The 20,529-nt window shown below is 29.1% G+C and overlaps 4 protein-coding genes across 16 annotated transcripts; 2 read left to right on the forward strand and 2 right to left on the reverse strand.

The window, feature by feature from the left end:
- Nucleotides 1–78: 78 nt before the first annotated feature.
- On the reverse strand, nucleotides 79–6,146 carry LOC122576946 (ubiquitin-conjugating enzyme E2-24 kDa). 2 transcript variants are annotated; one of them, XM_043747885.1, is made up of 7 exons: nucleotides 6,037–6,146; nucleotides 5,042–5,073; nucleotides 4,737–4,871; nucleotides 4,606–4,656; nucleotides 3,909–4,041; nucleotides 3,090–3,237; nucleotides 79–2,856 (listed from the first exon to the last, which is right to left on the reverse strand). In XM_043747885.1, exons 3-7 carry the CDS (start codon nucleotides 4,865–4,867, stop codon nucleotides 2,759–2,761), a joined length of 561 nt encoding a protein of 186 aa, XP_043603820.1. In that variant the 5' UTR covers nucleotides 4,868–4,871; nucleotides 5,042–5,073; nucleotides 6,037–6,146; the 3' UTR covers nucleotides 79–2,758. The 2 variants fall into 2 exon arrangements, with proteins under 2 accessions (XP_043603820.1, XP_043603818.1); XM_043747883.1 differs by lacking the exon at nucleotides 6,037–6,146 and having other exon boundaries at nucleotides 5,042–5,166.
- On the reverse strand, nucleotides 6,126–20,181 carry LOC122576939 (microspherule protein 1). 12 transcript variants are annotated; one of them, XM_043747870.1, is made up of 9 exons: nucleotides 19,558–20,181; nucleotides 18,249–18,282; nucleotides 17,760–18,135; nucleotides 17,350–17,550; nucleotides 16,797–17,216; nucleotides 16,463–16,678; nucleotides 15,410–16,330; nucleotides 11,027–11,151; nucleotides 10,328–10,604 (listed from the first exon to the last, which is right to left on the reverse strand). In XM_043747870.1, the coding sequence occupies exons 2-7, from the start codon at nucleotides 18,260–18,262 to the stop codon at nucleotides 16,241–16,243; spliced, it is 1,317 nt and encodes a 438-aa protein (XP_043603805.1). In that variant the 5' UTR covers nucleotides 18,263–18,282; nucleotides 19,558–20,181; the 3' UTR covers nucleotides 10,328–10,604; nucleotides 11,027–11,151; nucleotides 15,410–16,240. The 12 variants fall into 12 exon arrangements, with proteins under 12 accessions (XP_043603796.1, XP_043603797.1, XP_043603798.1 ...); XM_043747860.1 differs by lacking the exon at nucleotides 18,249–18,282 and having other exon boundaries at nucleotides 15,410–15,606; nucleotides 15,790–16,330; nucleotides 19,558–20,174; XM_043747869.1 differs by lacking the exons at nucleotides 11,027–11,151; nucleotides 18,249–18,282 and adding an exon at nucleotides 10,692–10,772 and having other exon boundaries at nucleotides 15,481–16,330; nucleotides 19,558–20,174.
- LOC122576945 (peptidoglycan-recognition protein 2-like) lies at nucleotides 7,228–9,870 on the forward strand. Its single transcript, XM_043747882.1, has 6 exons — nucleotides 7,228–7,369; nucleotides 7,434–7,909; nucleotides 8,350–8,470; nucleotides 8,708–8,921; nucleotides 9,217–9,335; nucleotides 9,436–9,870. Exons 3-6 carry the CDS (start codon nucleotides 8,425–8,427, stop codon nucleotides 9,618–9,620), a joined length of 564 nt encoding a protein of 187 aa, XP_043603817.1. The 5' UTR covers nucleotides 7,228–7,369; nucleotides 7,434–7,909; nucleotides 8,350–8,424; the 3' UTR covers nucleotides 9,621–9,870.
- Nucleotides 13,208–14,766, forward strand: LOC122576947 (abscisic acid and environmental stress-inducible protein-like). The gene is made up of 3 exons (XM_043747886.1): nucleotides 13,208–13,296; nucleotides 13,544–13,668; nucleotides 14,474–14,766. Exons 1-3 carry the CDS (start codon nucleotides 13,276–13,278, stop codon nucleotides 14,616–14,618), a joined length of 291 nt encoding a protein of 96 aa, XP_043603821.1. The 5' UTR covers nucleotides 13,208–13,275; the 3' UTR covers nucleotides 14,619–14,766.
- Nucleotides 20,182–20,529: the final 348 nt, after the last annotated feature.

The following is a 20,529-nucleotide window of genomic DNA, read 5'->3' on the forward strand; positions in this document are numbered from 1 at the left end:
AAGCGTGCTTCGATTATTTATGTGTTTCACTTAAAAGAAAATTAAAATAAAAATAGAGAAAGATCAGTAAACATTCTATACGACCAGATTTTCTTTTATTTTGTTCTATATTCACTCTAAGATTAGCAGACTAACATTTATTAATCATATAGGATGCTCTCTTGTAGCGTCTTACAACTATATGTTGAAAAGAAAGTAAAAGAAATTCACAAGAAAAAATAGAACAGGAATCCGTTTAAACGATCTTTTGTGCCATAATATTACCTTAGAAACATTAGTTATTATTGACTACTTATATATATTCTCTAAATTCTTCTATCGCACCCTTACTTTATACGAGTTATAAAAAGCTGTTTAAATTTAGCACATTTCGGAAATTATTGAAACCTTCTTCTTACGCGAGTCTTCAAATGATCCAAAGAATCGTTTAAACAATCTCCTTTACATAATTCGTATGATGAAACACGCTTCATTAAAAATGTTTTTACTTTTTTTAACATTTAATTACAAAAGAGCAAATTTCTACGTACGATCTATATACAATTTCAGGGGTCCAAAAGATCATTTTATTAAGAACCGCACAGAATATATTTACAAGAATCTCGACAGTAATTTCAATGAAATAAAAAACAAAATCCCTTTGCGCGACGTAAACTGTACATTAATTAATAAATGAAATAACTAATTAAGACAGTGAATGCTCAGTTCTAGAAACTTTAAAATTTTTGTCTTTTGTTATCATTAATTTCATTTGTGGTAGAGGCTACGATGATATTAATAGCTGAACAATTTTTGTACACGTTAATTCATCTTTTAGTAAAATTAATAATTAATCGGTATAAAATGTATTTAAGTTCTATAACTTGAATACTTCGTTCATCTTCAATCTCATATAAAAAAATTGTACAACGGGTATTACTTTTTGAATTATTTGTTAATGTAATCAATACAAATTTTATGGAAACCATGGACTGTGACTCTTTATCGTTAACATAGAGGAAATTATCTTTATTTACAGTTACAGCGATTTAAGTTTTATGGGCCCGATTAAAACAATCTTGAATAGCATATTGATTGCTACATAATTTTTAACAGATTTATCAAAGTTAATTTAGTTTTCATAGTTATTATTTGTTTTATATTCATATTCATAGTCAGTTATCGAATAGGTATAATCAAATAGATTAAAAACTACGTAAAAAATCTCTACATAATACTATAATCTTTGTTAATTCGATGGAATGAAATGTGTTTGAATGAAAATTAATTTCGATCAAATAATTTTACACAATACGATTAATCATACCTTATATAGAAATTAATGTAAAGAGTGCAACATTTTAAAGGGACCCTTATGATAACTATCAGCCTAATTACTTACAGGTCAGATTATTTGTATTGTTCATAATATTGCCTAACCTATCAATATTATTCGATACTCTCAATGGACATACCACTTTAAATACTATCTCATCGCAAATTTTTAAAACGAGCAAATAAACGAAAGGAACAGAGAAAACAAGAAAAAGATAGAGAAGCCCTCACTTTCACTTTTTCACCCCTGTGCCATACTTTTAAGAAAGTTTAAGAAACTAAAAGTTCTCTTTATTATAATTATGAAAATGTGTACTTACATATTACAGAAATTCATAATACCAATTTATTACTTTACCTTGAAAAGTAAATCGCTTCTAATTCTGGAAGACGTACAATAACTTTTATATTTAAAAATCTTGTATAATTTAAAAGAAAAATTTATCATAGATCTATGCTTTACAATAAAAAAGAATACTTTATGTTGAATTTAATATATTACATTGGTACCAATTACCAATATCAGTACCGAATATATTTTGTAAAAGTTCATTGGTTAAAAGAATTTGTGAAGCTACTATAAAAGTTTCGAATCGAATTGATACAAATATTTTTCATACAAACAATTTATTATAAATGAAAAGAAATGGGTATTTGCATGAAGATCAGTACATGTAATGGAAAAAATGATTCGAGACTAAATATTAAGGCTAGATGTACATTTTTATGGCATCATTAGTCAATTGTATTCATAAGAATACATTTTGGAAGATATAAACACGTTTTAAGAGCTGTAGGGTGAAAACGAGAGTAGTAAGGTAGCACATGCACGCACATTCATTCATCTTAGGCACATTTACATACTCGATATAAAAGCACATCACAATGATCGTATGGACGATCTTAAAGAGTCTTTCATTTAAAGCAATCCTTCGATAGATATACATATACATACGATAAGTTTTCGAAGGTGCAGAGAACCTGAACCATGATTATTCGAATGATCATTTATAATCATTAATGGGATTTATTAAAAAGTATAATTTAAATATAAACAGAAATCATGATTATCAAGTACATTTCAGTACATTTTTTCGAATAACCGAACATTTTTACCAGCTGTGAAGCATTTTTTAATGTGAGGTAACTTCCCTTTAATGCGACTATATCTAATGCTGATTAGCGAAACAATGTCTGTAAAATAATCACTGTTTATACAAACAAATAATTTTAATTAAAATATAGTTTAAAGAAAAGTACCACTACATTAAGGCAATTTTAAACTTACAAATAACGTTCGATTAATCGAGAAAATTTGATTATCTTCATTAATTTGTTAAAAATGACTGATCAATCCGAATAATCAAAATTTTAGCATAGTCGAACGGGCTCCCTTAAGTTCGCTTTGAAAGAACAAGGAGATCAGTTTTATTCAAAAAGTCATTCATGTAGCATAACGCTTAGTCCAAAGTCGTGCTATGCGATCATGCTCTTCTCTATTTTGTAGATACTGCGTTGCTATACTTCCTACTAAAGGATCCGCTGAAACATAAACAATATCATAAATAATAGCATAATAGTAAATTTATTCATATTCCTATTTTATATAATATATTCATTCGTTTAAGATGATTTTAGGATAATATAAAATTGCACAACAACAAATTTGAAGATACATAAATACATATATTAATTTCGTTAGCTTTATCTAAAGAAAATATATTACATTAATAGCTAAAATATTTTAACTATAATATTTATGAAGTTTATTTTACCTGGATTACAGTCTGTTAAGAGAGAACAGATAGATAATAGTACTTTTGAAATGGTTAGCGCGGGAGACCAATTATCCTTTAAAATGTCCAAACAAATTACACCCTGACTGTTGATATTACAATGATAGATGCGTGTTCGGAATGTAACCTAAAAACATTATATTAACGATTAATTATATCTTAATGATTTTCTGTCACTCTTCCCACTACTTTTAATAGATGATCCACAATGGACTGTTCTTTATTTGTACTATATAATACAATACGTTCTGAAAGATACGCAGCCCGTTAATGAGAAGTTACAGAGATTATAAACGTTTTATAATGACTGCATAAAAGTCTCCTTTTCAAAGAAAATATGCTGTATTCTTATATTATCTTCATAAATTAAGTATGCAACATTGAAAAGTTAAAATCAACATATAACTTCATCTTCTTTATTCTAAAGCTATTTCTATATTCAGTTTCGTTACATTTTGTTTTTAATAAATTACAATCTAAAATTACATGTTTAATAAACTGTCACCAAAAATTTTATCGAGTATTATTTGCTATTAATTTTACAATAAATGTATATGATTAAAACATCATATAGTGAAAAGTTTGAATAATAATTTAATAATGTAAACTTTGATTAGAACGCTAAAGCGTTAAAAATAAAATAATTTATTGCAAATTTCATGTCATCTTGTATATAAACAATTTTTCTTTATTTTAATACCGCATTATTGCACATCAACTCTATAACTTTTACTGACATAAATTTCATTATAAAATTTATCAAAAAATTAATAATAATTAATTATGCGATTAACATACCTTTGGAGGTTTAAATGGATACTCTGGGGAAAAATGTATGTCTAAGAAAAATACTCCTCCCTCATAAACTGAACCAGGAGGTCCAAGTATTGTTGATACCCATTCATATAAATTGTCTCCTTTAGGTCCCGCACTATAAGATAAATACCAAAGTTACATAGATTATTTAGTCGTATAAGAAATGAGAACAAAAAATCGGATTTTGGCAAAAATTAACAATTAGACCATTGATTGTAATAAAGGTTTTCCAATTACTAAAAGAAAGAAATTTGAAAGTCAAACTGTTGTTCACTTTTACGTAAGTAAATACTACAGTCGAACCTTGTCTTATATTATTCGAGACAATCCTAACAACTAGAAGAAATATCGAATTTTCCGACTTGCAGTGGCAGTAGCGATAGAAGTTCGACTTATAAAGGCAAATATCGACTTGTAGAAATCCAACTATTCTAGATTCGAATTACAGAGGTAAAATAATCCATCTGGACAAAGTAAGTTTCACTTCGACTTCTAGAGATTTTCGCAATGGAGGGGAAGGGAATGAACAAAATTGTAGTTTTATAGAGATTTCTGAATTATCCAGGTTCGACTGTATTATTGGCACAAACAGAAAGTCAGCCAAAATAAGCTTTACTGTGAATGTGTTAATATCACAAATAACATAAATGATAAAAATAATTTAGGGGAAAAATCAAACCTGCAATTTGGTGGTGGATCTAATGTGATTTCTGCCAATTCTTTTTGTATCCTGCGACAAGAAGATTAGTTTAAGCTCTTGTTAAGTCTCCATGGCAGAGTCTTTTTAATTTTGGATGATGGATGTGCTACCTTTTGGCGGATGTTCCTAAAGCTTTCGACATCTTTGGATTAGGCTTCGCTTCCTTGCTCTCTGGCTTATTGTCTGCCAGTGATGAACCACGCCCCCGGCCAGTTCCACTGGAACCTGCGCCTGATGACATGGCTCTAAAATGATTTACTTAAGCTATAAAATATATTTACTTCAGAAATACATGTAATAAGATAGCATACAAGAAATCAAGTTTAATAATATATATTTCATTATTGTTACGTAGGTAATAAATAACAAACAAATATGTAGGTCTATAAATTATCAAAGATACAATAGAACAAACCTCGTGCCCTTGACTACGGACGTCGAGAACCTCTTTGGATAAGACGCACAAAAGAGAAATACTCTTAGTACCAATGAATAGTATATTCTCACCAAAAATTATTAAACGAATGATTCTCTTCTCACCTAAAATTTGATAAAATACAAAAAAATAATTTCAGTAGAATTTATTTCTTTAACATAATAATATATAGTAATTAAGAAAAATTCAGGTGATTAGATGAAATTAACTAAAAGCATTAGAATGATAAATATAAATTCATCTACAAAATTGTATTTATAAATATATTTATAATTACAAACATTTTTTAAAAGATACCTTTAAAATTAAATATCACAATTAATATATTGTGATGTTATATATTTCATTATTGACTTTTCATTGATAGAATAAAAATTAGATTAGGAGTATTGCCTTATGCGAACAATACTTTAGTGCTTAAAATCAAAATAAAACAAATCCACAAGATACAAAGCAAATGTTCACATATTTCTGTATTCTACTATACATAAACAAACATTACATGAATAGTTGTACGACCTTAGTAAAAATAATTTTGCATGACAGTTTTGTTAATTTAAATTATATGAAAAAAAGAAAAATGATATGCATAAAAGAGATTAATTAAATTCTGTAATTTTATAAATGCTTGTAAAATATGGAGTCATATATATTAAACAAAAATGAAAAATAATTGTCACAAAACTGAATCTATACAAATACATAAATCTTTATAGAATAAGTGAAAACATATTTATTAATTTGTACTAGATAACTAATTTAATCGGTAAGATACTTAAAACATATTATCAACGTTGGATAAATGGATTTGATAATTAGCCAACGAAAGAACGTACAATAATTATCAATAATTTCTATTTAAAAAGAGTATCATAGAACCATTCATGAATCAGAGGAAGAGGTGTGTTACCTCGTTGGTAGAAAAGTTAGCCTTTCGGTCGTTTCAGAATAAACTTTAGGACCAAAGATCGAACCTACGTAAATCCCAAGTGAACCGGCCGAATTCCTTGTCGGATGTACTACTGGAAGCGAGCGTGCTCCTCAGGTGCTGCTGTGTATGCTGGCGGGCTTCATCGTCGCTCTCATGTCTCGAAGTCACGATCGCGGCGTCCCTTTTCCCTCGGCGAGCGCCGAAACGTGCGCATCTCTGCGTCGCCGGATGTTGACTCTGTCGCCGCCGCGGCGGACATCGGTAATCCTAGCTTCTAGATGGATGCACTGTCTCCATCATTATTCAAAAATATGCAATACCAATCATTACCAATAAATTCCCTAACATCAGTTTTTTCTCTTTTTTTTCATTAGGTCAGGGGGTACGTTAGTCCATAACAACAATAAAAGTTGGAACCATTTGTTTCATAATATATTTCCTTCTATTACTATTAGTTAAAAATCTAGTTATTTAGAAGTATAAAAAAATGATAGCTTCATTTGTATGACGTGGTGTGTGTGTGTGTGTGTGTGTGTGTGTGTGTACAGTGGGTCGCAAAAGTGTTCGTACCTACACTTGCGCACAGAAGAGTTTCATTTTTATATTGTGTTTATCATATAAAACGTTTTAAAACTTTCATAACACTAATGAAACGCGATTACGTGATTATATCGGCAAAATTTTATTGAAATTATTATATATTATATATGTGCAACATGTTTATTGCAGGCCTATATTTAGTAAAAGCTTAATATACGTCTTAAGCGTATATCTAGTAATTAGTAAAAATGTTCTCACTATATACTAAGACATATTAATATTGTGGATGATTGCCAGTTTAAATATTTTTGTGATTGGATTTAGGTTTCTACAAAATATATATTTGTATTAAATATCTTGCAACCTCTGTATATTTTCAGAATCGTTAAAAATTTTACCAGTATAATCTGACAGTTGGGTGTCATTATAACGTTAATGGAATTTTAAAATGCTTCGTATAATACACGTAATATGATCATAAAAGGCATACCCGCTGTATGTATCTGCTAAATGTACACCTATTTGAAGATTGAAAAAATACAAACGTGGGATATTAAGTATTTTGAAGACGTTCAACAGGAACTTTTAAATTCTAGCTTTCCTGAAGTTCAACAGGAATTTTTAAATTATACGTTTCCTGAAGGCGAATTACATATAACAGTTTTGAGTTTATTTTCACGGATGAATTTTTAATTATTTCAAAGTTTTATCGCGTGCTAACTGAATTAGGAGGACGCTACTGTGGACGAAAACTATGCAAGGATCGGTTGTATTCATGCACTATAATAAAGTTAATGAAATTACAGTGTGATTTGTTATTATATTTAGTTTTAAAAGTCAGTTTTTTTTCTTGCATCCTTTTTAATTTTTTTCTGTTATTACAATTTCATAAATTTCTAGAATAAGCAGAATGCGTGCGTTGATTGGTCGATTAAATAGATAAGGAAGATGGTGGACGAGTAGTTCTACTAGAGGGAAGTTTGAACGCATTTTTAAGAAAGGAAGATAGGAAATAATTAAAGGACGAAGAAGGGTAAACATACCGAGATACTCATACTCATAGATGAGGACTGGACATATATGTGACGAGTAGAAATGGCGACATTAAGGAAATATCCTTTGTGATTTCCTTACTGTAGCCGGAAACACGCGGCAGAAGAACATAACACAGGACGAATTCATCTTGGAAGACACTAGGAATAACATATTTTATATTATTTACTAAATGAATTAACTATTTATTATAACAGCGATAAATATTGTAGGTCGATGAATTTGCCACTAAACAGTCTGCATTCGATTTAAACACATTTTTGAATAACGAATAGTTTTGGAGATAATTGCGTGTGAACCTTCAAATCGAACACCCTGTACATGTACGTAACTTACTTCTTGAGTTATGGATGATTAAAGAAAATGTCCAAAGTGTTTACCTCGTTACTTTAGTGAATGTTATTAACTGAATATGTACTTAAGCACATACATTGTAACTCCGAAGAATGACTTGATCTTTTCTAAAGTTTACAAAATAATACGAATCGATATGAATATGATTCGTTGTTAGATCCAAAATTAAATATATGATGAGCTATATCTGGAATATCTCCGCTTGTGCGCACATTCAGCAAAAAAAGATAAAATGCAGAAAAGAAACATTAACGCTTTAGATTATATGAACTTTAGTCGGGTGATATAGCTTCCAACTGCAGGCACATTTAACCACATATTTCTCTTCGTTTATTAATTGCTCCGCCTTTTATAATTGATACATTTGTTGAAATATAATAGTAGTTTATTGTATTTTTTTTATTTTTAGTTTATTTAGACGAATAAAGAACATACGGGTCCAGCTTTACAAGTGATCATACAGTTTCATTTTAATATTTACAAGATGCAAAAATTGACGTTCATAATCTTTCTTCTCTTTCGTATCGGTGGTGAGTCAGTATTTAAATGTTATAGAAGATAATGTAATTTTACTAAAAACTATGCTAATAACTGTTTTCGAGAAAATATACTTGAAAGAAGTAAACATTTTACAAAATTATTCTGTATTTTCGACGTTATCCAACAATCGTACATATAGATATGTATGTGCACGATGTTTTCATAAATTAAAAAGTACAAAACGTATGTTTCTTAAAAATAAAGTAATATAAATTTTGCTTTCTCAGACGGAAACGAAAATTGCCCTCAGATTATCGGACGGAGCGAGTGGGCTGATGTAGACGCAAAAAGCACAAATTATTTAATTATTCCCATACCGTATGTCATTATTCATCATACAGTTACCGCGGAATGTGATACTAGAAGTACATGTATTGCTCAAGCCGAGAACATTCGATCTTATCACATGGATAGTAATGGATGGGACGATATCGGATACTCTTAAGTATCATTTTAAGTACATTACTTACACCACATAACATGATCGTATAAGATCTGTAGTTTAAATGTAGAAAAAATAAGTGACAATGAACTTTGATTAATTCGAAAAAGAATTTTAATCCGCTCACTTTAGTCTCTCATTAACTAGATTTCGGTTTTCAATATTTTACAACGATTCTAAAGAAATTTGTATTCTTTATTTATTATTTTTATATTTATAGAGTGCAACTGACAATTGTACGAAACAATAAGCGTTTTATTCTACCGTTTGTTATTTAATATTTTTACATGATAGGTTTCTAATCGGTGGAGATGGGAATATATATGAGGGCCGCGGCTGGAATCGTGAAGGAGCTCATACCATTGGATATAATAAAAAATCTGTCTCAATTGGTTTTATAGGAAATTTTCAAGGTATTCACACTTTCTTTCTTTTGTGATTATATGTATCATACATTTGTATTTTTATATTATAATTATTTTACGTTAAATGCAATATCCTTTTTTTACTCAGAAAAGGCCGCAAGTGATAAAATGCTGAATGCTGCGCATAAATTAATTCATTGTGGCAAATCAGAAGGAATACTTAGAGCAGATGTTCGTGTAATCGGTGCTAAACAAGTTACAGCCACTAAGAGTCCTGGATCACAACTTCAGAAGCAGATTAGAAATTGGCCTGAATGGGTTTCTACCCCGTAACCGCAGAACATGAAAGTTTGAACGTAGTATATGTCTAGCAATAACAATATTATACGAATAATATAATTAACAGGGAAAATGTTGATTTGGGTAATATATTTAGCATTTTATTATTTTATATTCGTTTGTTGAACGAGTCGATGCACCACATTAAATTGAAGACATACTTTTTTATATCCATAATTATAGTAGCCTTAGAAAATACTTTGTACATTAATATAAGATAATAAAATGTTGCTATTAATACTAATAAAATGATGAAATTCATTACTATTTTAATACTTAACTATATTTTTTCTTTCTTTTGCTTTTGACGTAGTATCGAAGGGAAAAATTGTTTGTATTCCTATCTCGTCTCTGTCTCTTCTAATATTTTCAATAATCGATATTAGATTCATACTAAATATTAGAATCGTCAAATGCCAAATTTGTATCTGCCGGGATTTATTCTCAAAGTTAACGATGCAATTTGTCGATTTAAGTATGATATCGAGATGTTCTGCCCTTATTCCCAAAACACCGTTTCAACAATTAAACATACATAGAATATGTTCTATTTTATCTTCGTTCTAAGATAGAAGGGCACATTTTTTGCTACTAGCCGGGAAGTTAAAAGAGAGATATTCTACGATTTCATAAAGGACAATATTAACGTAATATGAGATATATATCATGCCATGTACGAATGAAATTTCAGTTTGCACGCATACATTGCGAATAAAATTTATTTATAAAGGATTATTTATAAAGAATTATATATAGTGCTATACAAATTATAATCATCCAGAAAGGGAAGCGACAATTGTTACGATAATTCTAAAGTTTAGTAATGTTTCAGTTAATAATATCGAAGGCTCCTCGTATTTGTATCACCACCAACCGCTCCTGCCTGACCATCCTCTTCCTCTCCAGTTATTACCGTTCCAACCGTTTCTGCGACCACTCCAAGAGCCGTACGATCCATAACGCCATGGATTTCCATAACTTAAAAACGTTGGTAAAATTGTTATTAAATTCAGGAATAAAAATCTCTGCATAAGTAATACGCTAATACCGAGACTATGAAATTACTTGAAAATAATGTTATTTTTATCTTGATATTCAAAGGTTATTTCATATCCGAACCTCAAAGCCAAACAGTATTAAGTCGACCTTAAAAAAAAAATGTCATTCTGCATGTTTTTGGTACAAAATTTATCACTTTTTCGCGGATCTTGAAACTTTGTTTTGTTCTTCAACTTCTCTAAAGTGTCAAACGTGTGACCTGATATACACTCTGGTTCTGGACACAGTCTACATGATTTTAAGGTATATAAACGGTGGAAGCCACGATTCATTAGACTCGCGAAAGTTTGCCAAAAAATGTTCCGAACAAAACTTTGTATGTATGAATTATTTTGATTTACCTATAAGCAGTTGCGTCAGCATTCAAGTCGTTGGCATTTTGTAAAGGGGATTCAACCTCCATAGTAGCAGGTTTCAAAGGCTCCTCCAAACAGGATACCAAAACCATCATTGAGACAAGTAAGATCTATATACGAAAGACATCCTTTATTCTTTATTTATATGACGGAACAGTAATACGATATATTATTAAGAAAAAGATATATTACTAAGAAATTTTTACTTTCTAAAGTATTATACACATATACATATAATGTAAACATATCGTTCGTTTCATGGAAAATAGTAATGTGATTTTTTGAAATATAAACAGAAGCAACGTCAAAGATTTTTTGAAATAAAATCGCAGTAAACACACTGGATTCAGTACTCACAAAATGCACTGGTCGCAACATTTTGAAAACTGAGATCAGATCGCCCAGGGTCGGGTTTATATATATCTCTCTCTTTAAACGCAAAGAGTTGCGAAGAAGGATTGACATCTCACAAGGATGCGCACAACAAAGGATAAACCGGTAAATGTTGAGCCAATACAATTAAAAAATGTCGATTACTTCTTTTTCTTACGCTAAGATATGGCATTTCATTTTCCTTATTATATAAAATAACTTTGTGCAAGAAAAAGTTAATCAATCGTATCGTTATTTTAAGAACAAGAAGTACGCGTAATATGAATAAATTAGATCGATCGTGATATGTTCTGAGAATTTTTTCTGATAAACTAATATAAGTAATATAAGGAAAACTAAATAAACACAGATGATACCCAATTTGACTTTAAATGCTTTGTTTACAGAGGCATAAGCGTTAACTATAAAACGTATATAAAGGTAAGATTGCATTCTTTATTTATCGCAGAATATGAAAGATTGACTCGTTATGACATCGCTAGTGGAGGTGTGTACTGTTAATTACATCAAATTATGCGTACATACGAGTATATATACAGTTGGTAATCTACTAACGTATGATATGATTTGACATACCACACTATATATTACAAAATACGTAGTTCCGTTTTAAAAAATGTTGGTGACCTTAAAATGTTCTTCATTCCCTAATGTAAAAGGATTACTGCACGAAACGTTGTACCCCCTACAATACTTTACATTTTCATTACGATATCTTTTTTGTATCACCATTATATTCGACGATATTCAACTGTTATGCTTTACGTGCTTCACGCTGTATACAATATCGAATGTTATATGAAATAAGTAACGAAGAACATTTTATCGTAGAATACGAAATTGTGTAATTACAATCCTGTTTATTCTACTGTATTCGTATGATTAGAATGACTCGATGTAAACAACAGGTCACACCTTCAATAACTATATCGTAATAAGACAACGTTTCATATCCTGTAATTAAAAAACGCATTCTTAGCTGCATACTTACTTATCAATATTTCCTTGTGACTTTGTAAACAAAGTATTTAAAGACAAACTGCGTGTAATATGTAATTTATTTTTCCTTATGTTAGTTTCCTACTGTTTACCAGAAAAATTTCTCAGAACATATCACGATCGATTTAATTTATTCATATTACGCGTACTTCTTGTTCTTAAAATAACAATACGATTGATTAACAATGTACACCATGTACACCGATGTTCTCTCTCACTTGGAACCAAAGGATATCTCCGACTTCACTCGTACTACAAACTTAAGACCACGGCGTACTTATTACTGCTCTTAAAATATTACTACCGTAGGGCATAATCTATTTGTATCGCACAGAACATATTCGAAAGATATTATTTCCCTGCAAAATAATATTCTTATAAAAATTTGTTATAACAGTAAAATAATTATTTAAAGACAGTAAAACAAAGATGACTTTACGCACCAGTGCTACTATTTTAAGGAATAGGTATAGAAAATATAGAAGTTATCAAATAGTGGACAATTAATTTACTACACAAAGATATAAAGACGAAGATTACGAATTAACTAGAAGAATATCAAATAATCGCAGCTTCTTTAGACTGCAAATATCCTTCTAATGCTTTCAGTAACTTTTTATTGCACAAAGTTATTTTATACAATAAGAAAATTAAAATGCTATCCAGAAAATTTTGGTGTAAACAGTTAAAAAAGGTGATTCGACATTTTTCAATCGTATTTATACAATGTTTACCTTATTCTTCGCAATCTTATGTGTCATCTCAATCCTTCTTCGCAACTGTTTGTGCTAGCAAAGACATATATAAACCCGATCCTGGGCGATCTGATCTCAGTTCTCAAAATGTTGCGACCAGTGCATTTGGTGAGTACTGAATCCAGTGTGTATACTGCGATTTTATTTCAAAAAATCTTTGACGTTGCTTCTGTTTATATTACAAAAAATCACATTACTATTTTCCATGAAACGAACGATATGTTTACATTATATGTATATGTGTATAATACTTTAGAAAGTAAAAATTTCTTAATAATATATCTTTTTCTTAATAATATATCGTATTACTGTTCCGTCATATAAATAAAGAATAAAGGATGTCTTTCGTATATAGATCTTACTTGTCTCAATGATGGTTTTGGTATCCTGTTTGGAGGAGCCTTTGAAACCTGCTACTATGGAGGTTGAATCTTCTTTGAATAATGTCAAGGACTTGAATGCTGACGCAACTGCTTATGAGTAAGTAAAAATAATTTACGATATCAAACAATTGACGAGTTGATTTAAAAACTATTCATAATTGAAAAATAAACACTTTCTATCATACACGATGATAAAAGTAACGGAATATAATCTATGTTTCCTAACTTTCTGCTGGACGCTTTCTGTTTTCATTGCAGAATGGATTTTATGATAAATTAAATTAATAAACGATATTTATTTCATGTTTCTTTTGGATATCTCGAAAGAAAAATAATTATTTTATTATTACGTCTAATTCAATACTGACTAACGTGCTAAGAACATTTTTTGGCAGATTATCGCAAGTCTAAAGAATCGAAGCATCCAACGTTTAGATACCTTAAAATCGTATTAACTATATCTGGATTCCAATGCCAGAGTGTAAACTTAAATCACACTTTTCAATCTTTAGTATAGAACAAATCACAGTTGCAAAGCCTTGTAACTGAAATCATTAGAGATATATACGTAATTTTTTAAACGCTAATAAAATGTTTATCGTTTTAGTGTTTAAAAGTGAATTTGTGTGAATTTGGACATTATTGTGTTTTGAAATAAAAATAGACCGTTTTCCTCGGAACAAGATATAGATCTAATATCGTTTTCACGCTATTATATTAAAAACTAATTTTTAGAATGAGAAAATTGTTTACCTTCGAAAAGAGCGAAAAATCTAATACAAGTAACATGTAAAATGTCATTTTTTTTTCCCAAAATAGTTTGTTCGTCCCTTTATTAACGAATTATTTATGAAGAACTTTTTATTCCCAAATTTAATAACAATTTTATTAATGTTTTTAAGCTCTGATAGACAGCATTATGGACATGGATGGAATGGTGGTGGCGGTGGACACGGAGGTGGTGGCGGTGGACACGGAGGTGGTGGAAATGGACATGGAGGTGGTTGGGGTGGACATGGAGGTGGTTGGGAAGGAAGGGGCGGTTGATGATGATGCAAGCACAAAGAATCCCCGACAGTATCCGGTGGAACATTACTAAAATATCGAATTATTGTAACATTTGTCACTTCACTTTTTCCATGATTATAATTTCTATAATATATAATCCTTTAAAAAATAAATGTTATTTCCAATATATGTGTAACTTATATTTCGTTCGTATCACTACATGATACATCTCGAATTACATCAATATTATTAGCTGTTTGTTTCGTCACTGCGTTTTAAATTGTATCGACTGAAAGATCATTAGCAACTGGTATACATGGTAAATATGGCGGGGAGGAGGGAGGGGGGGAGGGACATAGAAGATAGAAAAGATAGACGAGCATAAAATATAATTAATTAAGTGACATTACTTTATTTCAAGATATTATCTTCGAATAATTATTACATTAGATTATTTAAATAATCAAGTGACTTTTCGTTGAATTACTTTGTCATTTGACTATCAAATGAAATGATCTTCTATTTTACTTGATACTCTCTATTTAAATAAATGTTTCTTGAAATAAATTTAATGTATAAAAGACAAGGGGAACATAAACACAAATTACACAAGCATTCTGCTCTGCGTGTTCCTTTGTCTTTCATATGCAAATTTTTACAACATTACGATTGAAATATTTTTTAAACTAATGATTGTTCAACCCAAGTACCTCGATACATTTTTACGGAGAACGACAAAATGCATCGAATAGTGCATCGAATAAAACAATGTATAGTTTCATTTAGAAAAATAGAGGTTAGCTTGAAATCTCTGGAATGTATTCACTTACGGAAAAGACAGGTGCATCGCTCGAAACCATTTAATTTCTTGTAATGAAATTTTTCTCAACATTATACATACATATATCCCGTATCTTCCTTTCTTTCTTTCTTCCCCGGTATTTAAACAGCCCCGGGCCTAGGATTCGCATTTCTACATTTCCGCCATGTTTCTGACCACAGTAGCGGATCCAGAAGCCGATCACCTCTATCGTCCCACCCCAAACAGTAACAAAACATAAAAATATTATGTCACATTCTGAAAAACTTGTTAAGTATATAATTAATGTGAATTGAATTATTTAGGCTGATAGTATCGGATAGAAATATTAAAATATAAATTACAGGCAAATTTTAAATCTTGTAAAAGAAGGTTCAAAAATGCACTTACACGTTTCAATCCCCTCCCCCTCCCCAAGCAATGCTCCTTGTACCCCACTATCTGCTCAAGATTACGCATTGCCTCTAGAATATAAACAATTCCTTTTACGGCTCCTCAAAGGTATACATATGTTCATTTTTTCTTTCAGTAGTGCATTTATTGTAAATTTTCTAATATTTAAAAAATGCAAAATATAGATGAATTAAGCTGTTTTGTACAATGAAAGCCAATATTAACGAGGAAACAAAATTACAATATACAAAATTGAGCAAAATTTATTAGTTTCTTTTAATGGAACAATTATTTACTTTATACAAAACTCTTATATATATATAATATATATATATATATAATGTATAATATATATTATATATATATATATATAATACGATAAACGTTTACGAGACAATACATTATTTATAGTAGTACATAATATTAATTATGGAATGAAATAGAACACTCATGGTTTCAAATTTAGTTTGACTACCTCTTGACGTATAACAGAAATCAGTTCTTGATTTATCAAAAATATAAATCTCAGACCTGCAATCTAAAAAAAGAAGAAAAAAAAGAACATTGAAAGTATTATATGTCTTGTAGAAAGAGTATTAGTAAGAGTAAAATGTTCTCTTTTATAATATAATAAATTCTCTTATATAATAAAACTAAACTAATTTAGTACCTCAATTACACTATTATTATTAAGCTTCATTTTATTTCCTGCAAGAATGGGCCTGCTGTCTACAAAAATTGGTCGCTTTCCCTCTGAGGAAAGAAAGAAATCTCCATTATTTCTTAACCGAATAGTTCCTTGTCTTCTTGATATTTTCCAGGCTGGCCCTTCCAATGTTAAATCTACATCCACATTGTGGTCTTTTGTTGAACGACCCACAGTAATCTAATCAAAGAGTTAAGAGTTTAAATACGAAATCAATTAAAATAATACAAGATAAGTTCAAGTGGAAATTTCCTATGATATAGTTTTAAAAATTCATTTTAACTTTTTTAAAAATTACCTCTCGTGATCTCATTAAATATCTAACAAGCCTTCCCCTAAGTATCGCTAAAGTTTGATTATCAAAATCTGGTGGATTTACTCCCGTTACGCTATCAACTAGAACCTGCCATCTACACAATTCATTTTCTAACACTTTTATTTCTCTTTTATTTCTCCTATCTGCTGCAATAAGTTCTGCATCTACTAACTCATCTTTCTGTTCCATTAATTCTGTATCATTGATCATTTCTTCTGCATCAGAAAAATTAAGAACGTGTTCACCCCGTGGCAAACTTTGTACAGTTTGGTCAGGAAGAAGATGATATTGTTTCATTAACTGCCAATGAGCTAATAAAGCTTTTGCAGTTCGGGCAGAATAAAATGTATGAGCATTTGCTTCAAGAAGTTCTTGAAAAACTTCTACCGTTGGTTGTGTAATCTAAACAGATATAAAAAGTTTTCTTATTATGCAAAGAATATATGTATAAGAAACTAAAGCCAAAGATATTTTATATTTTAAATTTATTAATATAGCTTAAAAAGTATTTTATTAAATTATAACATTTAATCACCGATTTTATTGTACCCAGAAGATCTTCCTCTGCTTTACTGTATAAAGTTCTTGCTTGCACACTAGCAATTAATTCCGGATGTAAATTACGCATAGCTTGTACTGCTACCCTTGAAACAGCACTGTCATATAACAAAGCATACCATCTTTGTTGTATTTCTTGCAATGTAAAACGGCAAGAAAATTTTGTACCTCTGTGAACCTATTGTACATCAATGAGTTCTATGTATTACTACTATATTATTATTTTTAAAAAATATAAAAAATGAATGATACTAACAATACCTTAACATACTTAGTAAAACAGTATTTATTGTATTTCTTTAATTTTAGCATTATAAAGTTAATTTCAAGCAATTAGATCTTTGTATTAAATGCTTGCAATAAAAAAAGAAAAAAGAAAATAAATACCATTCTTAAATCATTTGTCTGTTGTACACCAGTGATCAATGCTAAGTCATCTGTTGGTTTCCATCTTCCTAGATCTTTTGTTGCATTTACTGAATGTGAATGATTTTTGTTCTTCTTATTTTTTCGTCCTGGAGCATTCGACGCTCCTGGTCTACTTGTTCGTCTGTTACATCTATCCGATTGAGAAACATTTGTAGAAACCTGAATAGGACTTGGTGCATTTTGTTGTGGAACAGCAGACTCTATTGGGGTAGTAGAAATTGAGACAGTTCTAGATCTGGAGGCAGACTTTGTACTTGTAGCTGGAGGTTGTAAGTTGAATGTTGTTTCAACGAGCTCATCATCAAATTTTCTACGCTTTATTGTACGTGAAGAACTAAAAGTATAATACAAATGATATAGTTGAGATATATATATAAGAGTTATTAATCTGTATTTAATTAATTTAATTAATTCTTTGAATATCTTATTGATTATTTTTATTCTTACTTATTGTATGTCATCTTTATTGACAACTTCCTTTCTATAAAATATATAAAAAGTAATCAAACAGGTAATTCTTATATTGTATGCTTCTTCCTAATTATATTCCTTATACAATTAATATTGTATGTAAGGTGTGATTTTAAATTAAATTATGACCTCAATAACGCTTTGTGCATACAGTTGTTCGCATTTATATATGTACTAACACAAATGTATTTGTTTGTCCATCTTAACAAGCAAAATAAAATCTTATAGGAATTTTAAATGTACAGAAAAGTTTTTCTATTTATAAATGAAGGAATAGATTATAAATTTTCAATAACTTAATCATCTCATAACTCATAAATAAATAAAAATAAATTTAACAGTTCTTTTATTTGTAAATGTATATAATAAATGTTCAAACAATGTTAAAGTCATATAATATCACGATATTCATGTGAACACAAATTTATTGAGAATTAATGTTATTTTACAGTTTCATTAACAACAATTGCAATAAAATGGTAGATTGACTTTGAAAGATAATTGCTTTTATTCCTTTGTATTTTACAGTCTTATGTGCAAAATTATCTTACTTTTAATTTTAAAAACTAATGGCCACAAACATGTTTCATTGATAATGTTTCTTTTCGTTTCACTTCATATATATATACATATATATATATATGAATTGCACATTCGAGCAATGGTTAATTTATAAGGATAGTATGTCAAAACTGCATTCATATATATAAATATTTCATCTTTATCAATATTTCATCTTAGATAATTCATGCAAATGTTTGTTCTATTTCTTTAAATGTTTTCCTAAGTTATGTTATTATATACGTTTTATGAAGAATTAAACAAATCTAACTGAAGTTATAATTTACTCACTAGAATTTACTTTTTAATATAAAATATTATCTAATTAGTATTAGATTAAATGTTTTGTCATAAAAATGTATCAATAGAGTTAATAGTAATCTATTATGAACTGCATTAATGAAAGAATTAACATTTATAAAAATTTATACATTGTCTTCTCTACTAGTACCAATATTTATAATGTTTACAAAATCAACTTTGGATTGGACATTATTAATAATTAATGTAAAGTTAATTAACACAAACTTGTATGATATTCTCATTTGATTGTATTAAAATAAAAACAATTAGTATTCATATTTTTAATAAAATAATATTACGTCATGTAATTATGTGGTATAATTAAAGAATTAAGCTGCCTTTAGACGTATAGTATACAATATATGAACATAGGATCATTCAAATCTGTAAATACATCTATAAGTGAAAAGTTAATATGCACCTTCTACGTTTTGTTGACAATGGATCCAAATTTGGAGATTCAATAGATATATTTAAAAATCCATCAGTATTATGGGAAAATCCATGATTTACATTTGAAGGAGTTGGAACATCCATAATTTGATAGGTTATGTTATTGTAAACAACTAATTATTGATATACATAAGTAAATTATGTCATTGTACGATGAATAATAAAACTTTCACAATATACTATTAAGTACTAGTTATGAACTAATTTCATTAATGTCTAATGTTCATTTAAATAACTAAAATGTTTTACACGTCACGTATTCTTCGTATTTATGTACCAACCACGGCTTAACAGAAGAATCAACCGTGGAAACAACTTTGATAGATATTATGTCGGTAGTGTTGCCAATATATGCAAAAAAATAGAACTATAGAATATGATAATACTTCGTTGCTTCTAGCAAATTTTTATTACATTTTGAAAAAAATTGTTCTGCAATATTTTTACCCAAATACTTTTACATAAATACTTATAAACTATCTAGTTCTTTGTTTAAAGGCGTTATACAAATATTTTAATTCGAAAAGAAATTTAAAGCTGAAAGAAATATATTCACAAAATATATGTTGATACTATTAGCAAATTAATATTAATTAACTAATATGTAAATCTAATCATTAAAAGTATTTGTTTAATTAGACTATATTATTATAATTTTCGGGTATCATTTTACTATTATATTTAGATAATTCATTTACAAGGTTTATCACTCACATAATATCAAAAAATGTATATTATAACTACATGTTAAAGTATGTAAATTGCTAATTAAGAATAATATATATATATAAAAAAAAAGAAATCGATAATATTAATAACACAAAATTAAAATTGTAAGTCGAATAACTAAGGATTGAAATAATTAAGCTTCGTCGACACTATTTCCCTATAAAATCAGGTTTTCTGAAATTATAGTTTGCCAAATTATTTTTTAAATTCA

This window comes from Bombus pyrosoma, linkage group LG17 (assembly GCF_014825855.1).
Source record: "Bombus pyrosoma isolate SC7728 linkage group LG17, ASM1482585v1, whole genome shotgun sequence".
Lineage (NCBI taxonomy): Eukaryota > Metazoa > Arthropoda > Insecta > Hymenoptera > Apidae > Bombus > Bombus pyrosoma.